The sequence below is a fragment of the Equus asinus genome, chromosome 25, assembly GCF_041296235.1.
Source record: "Equus asinus isolate D_3611 breed Donkey chromosome 25, EquAss-T2T_v2, whole genome shotgun sequence".
NCBI lineage: Eukaryota > Metazoa > Chordata > Mammalia > Perissodactyla > Equidae > Equus > Equus asinus.
Window position 1 is genome coordinate 44748960 of NC_091814.1, and position 13980 is coordinate 44762939.

Consider the following 13980-nt stretch of genomic DNA (forward strand, 5'->3'; position numbering starts at 1 on the left):
TGTTATAGAAAACTTGAAAAATAAAGAAAAAGCATCCTATAAAGGACTCAAACATCTTTCATAATCCCACAGTCAAATATTTTGGTTATTTCCTTCCAACATCTTTCCCATGTATATGTATGTATGTGTAAATGTATATATGCACGTGTTTTTTTTTATTGTGGTGACATTAGTTTATAACATTATATAAATTTTGGGTGTACATCATTATATTTCGATTTCTGTGTAGATTACATCATGTTTACCACCCAAAGACTAATTACCATCCATCACCACACACATGTGCCTAATTACCCCATTCACCCCCCTCCCTCCCCCTTCCCCTCAGGTAACCGCCAATCCAATCTCTGTCTCTGTGTGATTGTTTGTTGTAGGTTTTATCTTCTACTTATGAGTGAGATCATATGATATTTGACTTTCTCCATCTGACTGATTTTTGCTTAGCATATTACCTTCAAGGTCCATCCATGTTGTGACAAATGGTCAGATTTCATCTTTTTTATGGCTGAGTAGTATTCCATTGTGTATATATACCACATCTTCCTTATCCATTCATCCCTTGATGGGCAGCTAGGTTGCTTCCAAGTCTTGGCTATTGTGAATAATGCTGTGATGAACATAGGATCTTTATGCATTCTTGTTCTCATGTTCTTTGGATAAATACCCAGCAGTGGGATAGCTGGATTGTATGGTAGTTCTATTCTTCATTTTTTGAGGAATCTCCATACTGTTTTCCATAGTGGCTGCACCAGGTTGCACTCCCACCAGCAGTGTATGAGAGTTCCCTTCTATCTGCATCCTCTCCAACACTTGTTATTTCCTGTCTTGTTAATTATAGCCATTCTGATAGGTGTTACGTGATATCTCATTGTAGTTTTGATTTGCATTTCCCTGATAGCTAATGATGTTGAGCATCTTTTCATGTGCCTGTTGGCCATCCATATCTCTTCTTTGGAAATGTCTGTTCAGCTCTTTTGCCCATTTTTAAATTGAGTTGTTAGTTTTGTTGTTGTGGAGATGTATGAGTTCTTTATATATTTTGGATATTAAGCCCTTATCAGATATTTGGTTTGCGAATATCTTCTCCCAGTTGTTAGATTGTCTTTTCATTTTGTTGATGGTTTCCTTTGCTGTATAGAAACTTTTTAGTTTGCTGTAGTCCCATTTGATTATTTTTTCTATTGTTTCTCTTGCCCAGTCAGACATGGTACTTGAAAATATGCTGCTAAGACTGATGTCAAATAGTGTACTGCTGATGTTTTCTTTTAGAGGTTTCATGGTTTTGGGTCTTACATTCAAGTCTTTAATCCATTTTGAGTTAATTTTTGTGTATGGTGGAAGATAATGGTCTACTTTCATTCTTTTGTATGTGGCTGTCCAGTTTTCCCAACATCATTTATTGAAGAGACTTTCCTTTCTGCATTGTATGTTCTTGGGTCCCTTGTTGAAAAGTAGCTGTCCATAGATGTGTGGGTTTATTTCTGGGCTCTTGATTCTGTTTCATTGATTTGTGTGTTTGTTTTTGGGCCAGTACCATGCTGTTTTGATTGCTGTAGCTTTGTAGTATATTTTGAAATCAGAGAGTGTGATAACTCCAACTTTGTTCTTTTTTCCTCAGGGTTGCTTTGGCTTCAGGGTCTTTTGTTGTTCCATAAAAATTTTAGGATTCTTTGTTCTATTTCTGTGAAGAATGTTGTTGGAACTTTGATAGGGATTGCATTGAATCTGTAGGTTGCTTTAGGAAGTATGGACATTTTAACTATGTTAACTCTTCCAATCCAAGAGAATGGAATATCTTTCCATTTCTTTGTGTATTCTTCAATATCTTTTGTCAATGTTTTATAGTTTTCAGTGTACAGGTATTTCATCTCCTTGGTTAAGTTTATTCCTAGGTATTTTATTCTTTTTGTTACAATTGTAAATGGGATTGTATTCTTAATTTCTATTTCTGCTACTTCATTGTTAGTGCATAGAAATGCAACTGATTTTTGTACGTTGATTTTGTATCCTGCAGCTTTACCATATTCTTTTATTATTTCTAAATGTTTTCTGTTGGAATTCTTTAGAGTTTTCTATATATAAAATCATTTCTGCAAACAGTGACAGTTTTACTTCTCCCTTTCCAATTTTCGTCCCTTTTATTTCTTTTTCTTGCCAGATCGCTCTGGCTGGGACTTCCAATACTATGTTAAATAAGAGTGGTGACAGTGGGCAGCCTTGTCTGGTTCCTGTTCTTAGAGGGATAGCTTTCAGTTTTTCTCCATTGAGAATGATATTAGCTGTGGGTTTGTCACATATGGCCTTTATGTTGTGTTACTTTCCTTCTATCCCCATTTTATTCAGAGTTTTTATCATAAATGGATGCTGTATCTTGTCAAATGTCTCTGCATCTATTGAGATGATCAGGTGGTTTTTATTCTTCATTTTGTTAATGGGGTATCACATTGATTGATTTGTGGATGTTGAACCCTCGCTGGAATAAATCCCACTTGATCATGGCGTATGATCTTTTAATGTATTGTTGTATTCGATTTGTTACTATTTTGTTGAGCATTTTTGCATCGATGTTTATCAGTGATATTGGCCTGTAATTTTCTTGTGTTGTCCTTGGCTGGTTTTGGTATCAGGGTAGTGTTGACTTTGTAGAGTGAGTTAGGAAGCTTTCCCTCCTATTCAGTTTTTTGGAAGAATTCAAGAAGGATAGATATTGTCTTCTTTGGGTGTTTGGTAGAATTCACCAGAGAAGCCATCTGGTCTTGGACTTTTATTTTTGGGGAGGTTTTTGATTACTGTTTTGATCTCCTTGCAGGTGATTGATCTATTCAAATTCTCTATTACTTCTTGATTCAGTTTTGAAAGATTGTATGATTCTAAGAATTTATCTATTTCTTCTAGATTATCCAATTTGTTGGCATATAGCTTTTTGTAGTATTCTTATAATCTTTTGTGTTTCTGTGGTGTCTGTTGCAATTTTTCCTCTTTCATTTCTGATTTTATTTGAGCCTTCTCCCTTTTTTTCTTGGTGAGTCTAGCTAAAGGTTTGTCAATTTTGTTTATCTTTTCAAAGAACCAGCTCCTAGTTTCATTGATTTTTTCCTGGGTTTTTTTTTTTTTTTTTGGTCTCTATTTCATTTATTTCTGCTCTGACTTTTATTATTTCCTTCCTTCTACTAATTTTGGGCTTTGTTCTTATTTTTCCAGTTCCTTTAGGTGCACTGTTAGATTGTTTATTTGAGATTTGTCTTGTTTGTTGAGGTAGGCCTGTATTGCTGTAAATTTTGCTCTTAGAACTGCTTTTGCTATATCCCATAAATTTTGCCATGTCACATTTTCATTTTCGTTTGTCTCCAAGTATTTTTTGATTTCTCATTTGATTTCTTCATTGACCCAATCATTGTTCAGTAGCATTTTGTTTAATCTCCACATATTTGTGGTGATTTTCTTCCAGTATGTGATCTATCGGAGAATGTTCCATGTGCATTTGAAAAGAATGTGTATTTTACAGTTTTTGGATGGAATGTGTATATCTATTAAGCCCATCTGGTCTAATGTGTCATTTAAGGCCAATCTTTCCTTATTGATCTTCTGTTTGGATGATCTATCCATTGGTGTAAGTGGAGTGTTAAACTCCCCTATTATTGTGTTGCTATCTATTTCTCCTTTTATGTCCGTTAATAGTTGCTTTATATTTACGTGCTCCTATGTTGGGTGCATAGATACTTAACAAGTGTTATATCCTCTTGTTGGACTGTTCCCTTTATCATTATGTAGTGTCCTTCCTTGTCTCATTACAGTTTTTGTTTTAAAATCTATTTTGTCTGATGTAAGTATTGCTACCCCAGCTTTCTTTTCATTGCCATTTGCATGGAGTATCTTTTTCCATCCTTTCACTTTCAGTTTGTGAGTGTCTTTAGGTCTGAAGTGTGTCTCTTGTATGCCGCATATATGTGGGTCTTGTTTTTTAATTCAGTTGGCCACCCTATGTCTTTTGATTGGAGCATTTAGTCCATTGACATTTTTTTTTTTTAAGATATTTTTTTTTAATTTTTTTTTTTCCTTTTTCTCCCCAAAGCCCCCCGGTACATAGTTGTATATTCTTCGTTGTGGGTCCTTCTAGTTGTGGCATGTGGGACGCTGCCTCAGCGTGGTTTGATGAGCAGTGCCATGTCCGCGCCCAGGATTCGAACCAACGAAACACTGGGCCGTCTGCAGCGGAGCGCGTGAACTTAACCACTCGGCCACGGGGCCAGCCCCAAGTCCATTGACATTTAAAGTAGCTGTTGAGAAGAATGTACTTATTGCCATTTTGTTACTTTTTTTCCGGGTGTTTAGTAGTTCTTCGCTGTTCCTTTCTTCTTCTCTTTCTCTCTTCCCTTGTGGTTTGATGGCCTTCTTTAGTATTATGTTTGGATTCCTTTCTCTTAATTTTTTGTGTATTTATTATAGGTTTGTGGCTTGTGATTTACATGAAGTTCATGTATAATAACCTACGTATATAGCAATCTTTGTGAAGTTGATGGTCTCTTTAGTTTGACCTCTTGCTAAAATCTCTACGCTTTTACTCCCTTCCTCCCACATTTTATTTTTGACATCATGTCTATCCTCCTTTTCTGTTCATGTGTCTCTGTTACCCTCTTATCATGGAAATAGATAATTTTAGTACTTTTGTCTTTTGACCTTCATGTTAGCTTCATAGGTGGTTGATCTCCTTCCTTTACTGTATATTTGCCTTTACCAGTGATTTTATTGCCTTTTTTTGGTCATAATTTTCTTATTCCAATTTGTGGTCTTCTCTTTTCCACTTGAATAAGTCCCTTCAGCATTTCTTGTAAGGCTGGTTTCTTGGTGATAAACTCCTTCAGTTTTTGCTTATCTGGGAAACACTTTATTTCTCCTTCCATTATGAATGATAACCTTGCCAGGTAAAGTATTCTTGGCTATAGGTTTTTTTCTGTTCAATACTTTAAATATACTGTGCCACTTCCTTCTAGCTTGTAAGTTTTCTGCTGATAAGTCAGCTGATAGCCTTATAGAATTTCTTTTGTATGTAACTTGTTGCCTTTCTCTTGCAGCTTTTAGGATTCTCTCTTTATCTTTAATTTCTTTTTAAGATTTTTAATTCTTTTCTTTTTTCTCCCCAAAGCCCCCTGGTACATAGTTGTGTATTTTTAGTTGTGGGTCCTTCTAGTTGTGGCATGTGGGATGCTGCCTCAGCGTGGCCTGATGAGCGGTGCCATGACTGCGCCCAGGATTTGAACTGGTGAAACCCCAGGCTGCTGATGTGGAGCACATGAACTTTACCGCTCGGCCGTGGGGCTGGCACCTTTATCTTTAATTCTTGACATTTTATTTATAATGTGTCTTGGTGTGTGCCTCTTTGGGTTTATCCTGTTTGGTGCGTTCTGTGCTTCCTGTACCTGGAAGTCTGCTTCCTTCTGTAGGTTAGGAAAGTTTTCAGCTGTTTTTTATTAAATAGATTTCTGCCCCTTTGTCTCCCTCTTCTTCTGGGACACCTGTAATACGAATTTTAGTGCCCTTGATTTGTCCCAGAGATCCCTTAGACTGTCTGTTCTTTTTAATTTTTTCTTTTATCTGTTCAGCTTGGGTGACTTCCTCTAGTCTTTCATCCAGCTTGCTGATCCGTTCTTCTGTATCATCTACTCTGCTATTGAGTCCCTCTAGTGAATTTTTCATTTCCATTATTGTATTCTTCATTTCTGATTGGTTCTTTTTTTATATTTTCTGATTCTTTGTTGAAGTTCTCACTGTGTTCATCCATCCTTCTCCCAAGATCAGTGAGCAGCTTATGACTTTTTGTTTGAACACTTTGTCAGGTAGATTGTTTATTTCTGTTTCATTTAGTTCTTTTTCTGGAGTTTTGTCCTGTTCCTTTACTTGGAATGTACTCCTTTGCCTCCCCATTTTGCCTCTTTCTCTGTGCTTATATCTCTGTGTTAGGTATGTCAGCTATATCTCCCAATCTTGGAGAGGTGGCCTTATGTAAGAGATGCCTTCTGAGGCCCAACAGTGCACTTCCCTCTCATCACCAGTTCCAAATGTTCCAGGAGTGTCCCTGTGTCGGCTATGTGTGTCCTTCTGTTTTGGCAGAGTTGCTCTTGCTGTAGGTGCCTGGGGAGGCTGGGCTGTCCCCCTGGCCAGCTGGTTGTAATGCTCAGTTGCATGTGGCTGCTGTGGACCCTTCAAACACTTCATTGTGTGTGGGAAGCCCCAGCACAGTTGACTGCAAGGTCTAATAGCACTTTCCTGTTGCAGTTTTTCTGTTAAGTCAGTAGGCCCCAGGGGGACTGGGTGCAAGGCTCAAGGGCTTACAATTGCTGCAGGCCTCTGGCCTGCAAGGCTGTTGTCAGCTCTCTCAGGATGAAGCTGAGTGGGGCCAACCTCAAGCATGGGAGCACCCCATTGTTTCAGGCTTTGGAAGGTCGGGCTGATCTGCTATATGGCTGTTTGAGAAGCACAAGTCTGCTGCAGCTGATAAGCCCCACTGCCCACAGGGCCAGACACCCTATCAACCCGGTCCTGTCCCTTGCGTGTGCCCCGACCCACTGAAGCAGACCCAGTTGACCCACTGCAGAAGCCCCACACACTCCACCAACACAGACTGGCTCCTTCTGCATGCCCTGCCAACAGAGGCAGACCCACTCACCTGGCTGCAGAGGATCCAGGCATCCAGCCTATGTGGGCCCACAAGTTGCCTGAGGGCTTGCTGTTAGGCGGGGCCATCCTAAGGGTGGGCTGCCTGCCTTGTCTGAGCTGGATTAAATTGGTGTTCTAGTGGATGGGGCAGACCCCTGGGCTAACAGACCAGGGGAAGAACTCCAATGGCATCTTCCAGCATCTGTGTCAGCATGCCTGTACTAGCTCACAATAATGGCTGCCACCAATGTCTCAGACCCTGGGGAGGTCCCACCTCTCACCGTGATGCCTCCAGAGCCTGTCAAGTGAGTTTCTTTTCACCAAAGGACTGTGAACCTTTCTTGTGATTTTAGGTTGCTTTCTGAAACTGGTGAATTTATCCATGGGCCCTTTAAGAACTGGCTTTTCCCCTCGTATGTCCGATAGATTTTCTAGGAGTACTCTCTATTGTAGTTAATAGCCAGAAAAGCCAGATATTGTGACCCTTATCTCGGTTGTGCTGAGTCCAAAAGCTGCTTATTGTGGTGATGTTCCCCGGCTCACATCCCACCCCCCATCGTGTACCTTGGGATTGCTCCCTGCTGGCTGTGAGGTGCCGCAGCTCAAAGGGGACTTTGTTTCTCTCCAGAAGGGAATTTCTGCCTCTTCCACCTCAGTCAGCACTGTCCCTTGTTGTGGGGGTTTTTTCATCCAGTTTTCTGTTCTCTCAGGGGTAATTCTTCCAAGAGTAGTTGTAAATTTGTTGTGTCTGTGGGAGGAGGTGAGTTCAGAGTCTGCCCACGCTGCCCTCTTGACTTAAATTCCTCTACACATGTTTTTAAATTGTTAAGAACATGTTTATGTGGAAGCTTTATTTCCTATTTGTTATTTAATACTATATACTGAGATTTCTATGTCATTCATAAATATGATTTTTAAGGTTGGAATGATACAATCTATTGTATGAACGCATTGCCATCCGCTCATTCATTTGTCCACACATGCTGAGTTCCTCGGTGTGCCTGGCCCTGTTACAGGTGCTGGGGACACACAGGAACCAGACAGAGTCCACCCTCCTGGTGCTCCACTTAGTGGTGGTGACAGCAAGTGAACAGCTGACGCCTGGGGGTTTACCTAGATGGGGTGGCTGGGGGAGGCGTCCGGGGGGAGGCGTCTGGGAGGACGCCTCCAGCTAGGTCAGGCTGGGCCGTGGACATGAGCCAGGTGAGTGTGTAGGAACAAGTGTTCAGGCAGAGGGAACAGCAAGAACAAAGGCTCTGAAATGGGACTGACCTGGTGCCATCAAAGAAGAGCAAGGGACTCAGTGCACCGAGAAGTGGGAAGCCACAGCGGGGAGCCCTAGGAAGCCAGGCCAGAGAGGTGGGGAGAGGCAAGACCACCCACCGAGGGCGTGGTGGGACCTGCTGAGGAGCTCAGGTTTTCATTCTCATTCCCACATGCGGAGCTCTGATGCTAGTTCCTCATTCTCACATTGTTAAACCTTTCAAGTGCGTTGCTTTTCGTTTCCTTTTCTTTCTTCCCTCCTCTTTCTCTCTATCTACCTGTTCCTTCCTTCCTTTCTTTCATATAAAACACAGTGATGGAATCCTAGCATATAAACCCTTGTCTATTTCTTGAATTTTTCCATTAGGAGAAATTCTTAGAAGGAGAGCCAGACTGCTTAGGTTTGAATCCTTGCTCTGCCATTTACTAGCTGTGTGACCTTCAACAGGATCCCTAACCTTTCTGTGCCCTAGTTTTATCATACGTAAAATGAGATGATAATAATGGTACTGACCTCACAGGACAGTTGTAAGGTTAGATGAGTCACTATAGAGAAAGCACTTAGGACAGTGCTTGTACGTAGGAAATTCTCTGCTCAGAATAAAAACGAAAGCTTTTTCTATATTTGCCGAAGTGTTTTCCAAAGGTTGTACCAATTACCCCCCCTTTTTTTTTAAAGATTGGCACCTGAGCTAACAACCGTTGCCAATGTTTTTTTTTTCTGCTTTATCTCCCCCAACCCCCCCCCCCCCCATACATAGTTGTATATCTTAGTTGTGGGTCCTTCTAGTTGTGGCATGTGGGACGCCGCCTCAACGTGACCTGATGAGCAGTGCCATGTCCGCGCCCAGGATCTGAACCCTGGGCCGCCGCAGCGGAGTGCGTGAACTTAACCACTTGGCCACAGGGCCGGCCCCCCAATTACCCTTTTTTTGAGAGTGGGAAATGTAAATACAACACAAAAGGGCAAATATAGTATGATTCCACTTATACGCGGTACCTAGAATCGGCAAATTTATAGAGACAAAAGAGTAGAGGTGACTAGGGCTGGGGGAGGGGAAATACGGAGTTGGTGTTTAATGGGAATAGAGTTTCTGTTGAGGTTGATGACAAGTTCTGGGAATGGATTGTACAACATTGTGAATATACCAAGGCCACTGAATTGTACACTTCAAAATGGTTAAATTGGTAAACTTTATGCTATGTATATTTTACCACAATAAAAAAGTTAATATAAAGGGATGTGGGCACACTGTACTCCCCTCTGGTGCATTTATTCACAGTTGATCCGGAGTGGGTCTGTTAGGAAGTGAGCTCTCGGATGAGTCAGGTCCAGTGGTTGGTGCATTCTCTGCTTGGGTTCATGGGTCCCTGTGGAGTGTTTCCTGGCTCTCTTCATCCCTAGCAGTTCCACACCCCCTGCTCCAGGCCTTGGTGTGGTTCTGGAAACCTTGTTTCTGGGGAGGTAGCACAGCGAACAAAACCCCATAGGATTAGGGATAATATGAGGGCTGGGTTTGGGCTCTGGCCCTGTGCTGAGACCGTCAGCAGATCATCTCTCATGGCTAAGCCCTGCTCCGTCATCAGTAAAATATGATCCTGTAAGACAATTCCCCCGATTTATTGAGCAGGTCAGGCGAGGGAGTACACAGAAATGCGCCTTTGGAGCCTGTCAAGTGTCACACAAACGTTAGTTCTTATTTTCTTTAATTCCAGGCACCACTGATTCCCAGAGCACGAAATATTTCCGAGAGTTCCACCATTTCATTCCAGGAGGATGAGGAGGAGTCCTCCAATGAGGCAGATAAAAAATCTTCCCAAAATACTGCACACAGCGAAAAGCCAGGAGACGTGAAAGGGAACACGAAGGTGGGGGACTTGCTCTTCTCCTCCCTTCATTTCCCTCCCAAAGGGTGGAGCAGACGTGGGAACCTGGGCTTTGGTTGTGTCCCCCCGCTGTCTCACCACCATCATGTTGGGGGGGTTAGTCTCGTATTTAGGGGGAGAAGCAAACCTGTGGGCCATGAAACTTCCCCTTCCCTTCCAGAGCTCAGGGTTTGGCTGGTTCAGCTGGTTTCGCTCAAAGCCCACCAGCGTCGTGTCCCCCTCTGGAGACGAAGACTCATCTGACAGTCCCGACTCGGAGGTAGCCTCGCTGGGGGATGGGAAGCCTCCTCCCCTGTGGGCCTTCAGAGGAAGTGTCCTCAGCACTCGGGGCGCCCAGAGCTGGCATAGACTCTATGATGGGAGATTGTGGGAAATAAATTTGTCCTGTGAGGGGAAAGGCAGATGACGAAAGGCCTTACAAGTTAGGATGAGGAATATTGACTTTACAGGGCTGGCAGTAGTTTGGATTGTTGAGCAGAGAAGTGGCACGATGAAAGTGGAGTTTTGGGGAGAGGACCCAGCAGCAGGCTGTGAGGGGAGGCCACCGTTGTGTGCGCTGCAGGAATCCAAGCAGGACGACGTGACTTTGTTAACCTCCAGTGCTGCCTTTCTTTCTTCACTAAGTAGGAGACCCCCAGAGCATCTTCTCCTCCCCAGGCTAGCCCGGGCCTCTCATTGACACCTCTCCCAGGGCCCCAGTCTCTGCCGGGCACCAGCGCCTTCTCCAGGGGCACAGGTACCGCCAATCCCATGTCCTCTGGGCTGTCTGTGGTCCTCTCTGTGCTCCCTGGGGGTGGAGGGTACCTTCTGGGAGTAGGGAGTCTTTAGTCCTGAGCAGTGGAAACAGGTCTGACCCATTGCTTTCTAGGTGAGGGTGAGGTCCGAGGATCAGCGTCCAGTGGGGAAACAGCCGAGGCCACTGGGAGTGGAGGCTTGTCTGGGCCTGAGGTGAGCAACCCATAGGCTAAGCCTAGGGCCCCTCCAGATGCCTGTGTGTGTCAGGACTGAACTTTCAACCTGGCCTGGAGGTGCCACCCTGTGAGGGCCTGACTCACGGGGGACACGGAGAGAGCTTTTGTGTTAGTCTGCTAGGGCTGCCATGACAAGACGTCACAGACTGTGCAGCTTCAACAACAGAAATTTATTTCCTCACAGTCTGAGGCCGGAAGTCCAAGATCAAGGTGTCAGCAGGGTTGGTGTCCCCTGAGGCCTCTCTCCTTGGCTTGCAGATGGCCGTCTTCTCCCTGAGTCTTCACATGGTCTTCCCTCTGTGTCTGTGTCTAATCTCCTCTTCTTATAAGGACACCAGTCACATTGGATTAGGGCCCACCCCAATGACCTCGTTTTACGTTAGTCACCTCTTTAAAGACCCTGTCCCCAAATACATTCTGAGGTACTGGGTTAGGATTTCAACATAGGAAGTTTTGGGGGAACACGATTTAGCCCATTACTGCTTCCTTAGGTGGAATCTGGAGAATGGCCTCTCTCCCTGTGCCAGGAGGGGCCAGGATTCACTGGCATCCTTAGCAAGGGCTGTGATAAACTCTCAATGAATTGTCCACACTGGTATGGTTTTCATGCTGAGTGTTAGGAAAACGTTTTTATTTCTTGCGGTCTGGTTAGAGCACTCTTGCAGTATATTAAGCCTTTCATGAATATGATATTACTTTTTATGATGCTATTAATATAATTTCTTTCTTCTCATGTGCTCCAGCAGCACCTGAGCCTCTGCAATGCCACCCCACACCCCGGGGTCAGCGGTGCCCTGGTCATTGAGCCACGTTTGCTTGAGATACCCTGAGTTGTATCAAGAAACCCTTCCCACTTGCATCTCTTGGCCAATGTTGATGCTCAGGGAAGCCCTTGACGTTCTGGAATCTGGGAAGTGGCGACTGATGGCACTTTCTATTGTTTTCCATCACAGGGTGTCTCCTCTGAGCTCTGCTTCAACCCTGGGCTTCTGCCTCCCTCGCCTGCCTTGAAAGGGGCTGTTCCTCTCTACAACCCATCTCAGGTCCCCCAGGTAAGGAAGCCCTGAGGGAGGGGGTTAGGGGCACAGGCTTCAGATTAGGGAGAACTGGGTTTACAATCCTAGTTTATCACTTCCTCCGTGTGAGTTCTTGAGCAATGACTTAACCTCTCTAAGTCTCAGTTTCTGCATCTGTAAAATGGGGTTGGTGCTTGCTACCTCACAGGGTAGTAGTGAGGATTAAATGGGAGCATGTGTGTGAAGGGCCTGGCACATAGAAGATGCTCCATAAAGGTTGCTATGATTAATATTGCTTTTGACCTTTCATAAGTCTCAAGACTCAAGAGACATGATTGGTGTTGGTATCACTGGAGTGGTTGCATTGTCCCTCTGTCCTGGGCATGGAGGGATCATTGCAAACTGTGAGAGAAGCGGAACTCCCTGTTTCTCAGTGAGCTGGGGCAGACCGATCGCTCCAATGCATCATTTGGCCTCCCCCTTCATAAGATCCACCTTCTTTCTCCATATTTAAGACGGCGTTGGGGGAAAGTGAATAGTTAGCACACCACCACGGGAAGCCAAAGGCAGCTGCTGTTCTAGACGCTCAGGATGCCCTAGCTCAATGCAGCCAGGCAGCCCCAGTGGAGTCATGCTTGGGGCAATAATCTGATGCAACATTTGTTGTTTTCCAGCTCCCCACAGCTACCAGCCTGAACCGGCCGAATCGCCTAGCTCAGCGCCGCTATCCAACCCAGCCGTGAGGAGAACGGCCACCCGTCCCAGGCTGGTCTCCCTGAGGCACAACTTTAATGTTGCTCTCCTTTCCTAACCTCCCAGCCCCTCTGCCATACTGGGGCCCCCAAGAGGGTGGTGCTAGCCTATTGCCTCCACTGGGCATGGAGAAGGCAAAGGGACAGGGTCTCCCAGGACACAGCTCAGGCCAGTCTCCTAAGATTAGCTTCAGAACCACGGAAGGTACTTCATCAGATGGAAAAGCTGAGTATAGCAGCAGCCTGGGGGTGAGCAGAATGCCATGGCGGCAGCTTTTGGGTGGTGGCTTCCGATCCTCAGGAAAGTCAGAGCCTATGAATACCACTGCTGGGATCAACGATGACACCTCTGGGCTCTGCTGCAGGAAATTATTGAGGGGGGAGGTGCTTAGAGCAATATTCTAAATGAACTTTGCCTCCTCCCTCAGTCTTAGTTATAGACTGATTCACGGCTCTAGTTAGCAAAGTTTTTATCCTGAAACTTGGTTGGCACATCCTGTCATCATTCTCTCTCCAGTGACATTTCAGCAGTTTCCCTCTTGGTCCCAGTTTTGTGCACATTTTTTATGTGGTTCAGATTAATTATATTTCTCTCACTTTCTTAGCTGGTCCTATTTTTTCACATTCTGGCAACTGGCTATCAAGTTAGATTGCTGTAGGCATCATATCGTCATGGTAACTACTGAACCTAATGATGCAGATGGATGGAACATCAGTATAATAAAGATGGAAAATGTTTCCTAAAAATTCTCTCCTTCCAGAAGAGAGGAGGAATAAGTGCCTGATATTGTTAATACCTCCCTTTCTACCTCAGGCCTTTGCAAATTGATGTTCGGAGGGTCACTGGAGCCAGAGGGAGGGGGGAGACCTCTTGGAAATTTCCATTTCTCCTTTCAAACCCAAAATAGGAATGACTCTTGCTGTTTGTCAGGTTTGCTGAAAATTGCTCCTCACAAAGAACATTTTTTTGCGTGTGTAATTGTACATACAGGTTTTGTACTCTAATGTACTACGGTTCTGATGTCAATGGTGATTAAACCAGATAATTTTATAGCAAAGGCTTGTCTCTGGCTGGTTTTTTGCAGAGGGAGAGGACAGAGTGAGTGTGTCCTGAAGTCTTTCTGGAAATGGTTTCATTGTGTGATAAGGAGCGAATGGCTGGAAAGAGCCCTTTGTTAACGAAGAATCTAGGGACCGGTCTCTTAACTTGCAAGTCTGTTCTAATGTCGTTTTTTCAATTAAAAAAAATATGGACAAAAGCTCCTCTGATGCAAATTAGTCATTCCATTAACTAAACCGTGCCTATTGTGTTCTCTAAAGAGTTTATTCATCTCTCAGATTAAATTAGGAAATGTATGCATAAGTATTTTGCACTGAGAAGGCCCTCAGGAAAGGCTTCCTTAACAGACTGCTACTCCTTGGGATGTTATGCTGACA

General features: G+C 44.0%; 1 protein-coding gene across 12 annotated transcripts in view; it reads left to right on the top strand.

Moving 5' to 3' along the window:
- Nucleotides 1-13609, top strand: part of SEC16B (SEC16 homolog B, endoplasmic reticulum export factor) — a 70445-nt gene extending 56836 nt beyond the window's left edge. For 8 of the 12 annotated variants that reach the window (XM_070497307.1, XM_070497310.1, XM_070497308.1 and 5 more), the window contains 6 exons: nucleotides 9634-9786; nucleotides 9965-10063; nucleotides 10432-10540; nucleotides 10673-10752; nucleotides 11729-11827; nucleotides 12466-13609. In XM_070497307.1, the coding sequence (XP_070353408.1) occupies nucleotides 9634-9786; nucleotides 9965-10063; nucleotides 10432-10540; nucleotides 10673-10752; nucleotides 11729-11827; nucleotides 12466-12534 (609 nt within the window). In that variant the 3' untranslated portion in view covers nucleotides 12535-13609. The remainder of the gene's footprint in view (nucleotides 1-9633; nucleotides 9787-9964; nucleotides 10064-10431; nucleotides 10541-10672; nucleotides 10753-11728; nucleotides 11828-12465) is intronic. The other 4 variants (XM_070497313.1, XM_070497306.1, XM_070497315.1 and 1 more) reach the window with 4 other exon arrangements.
- The last annotated feature ends 371 nt before the right edge of the window (nucleotides 13610-13980 follow it).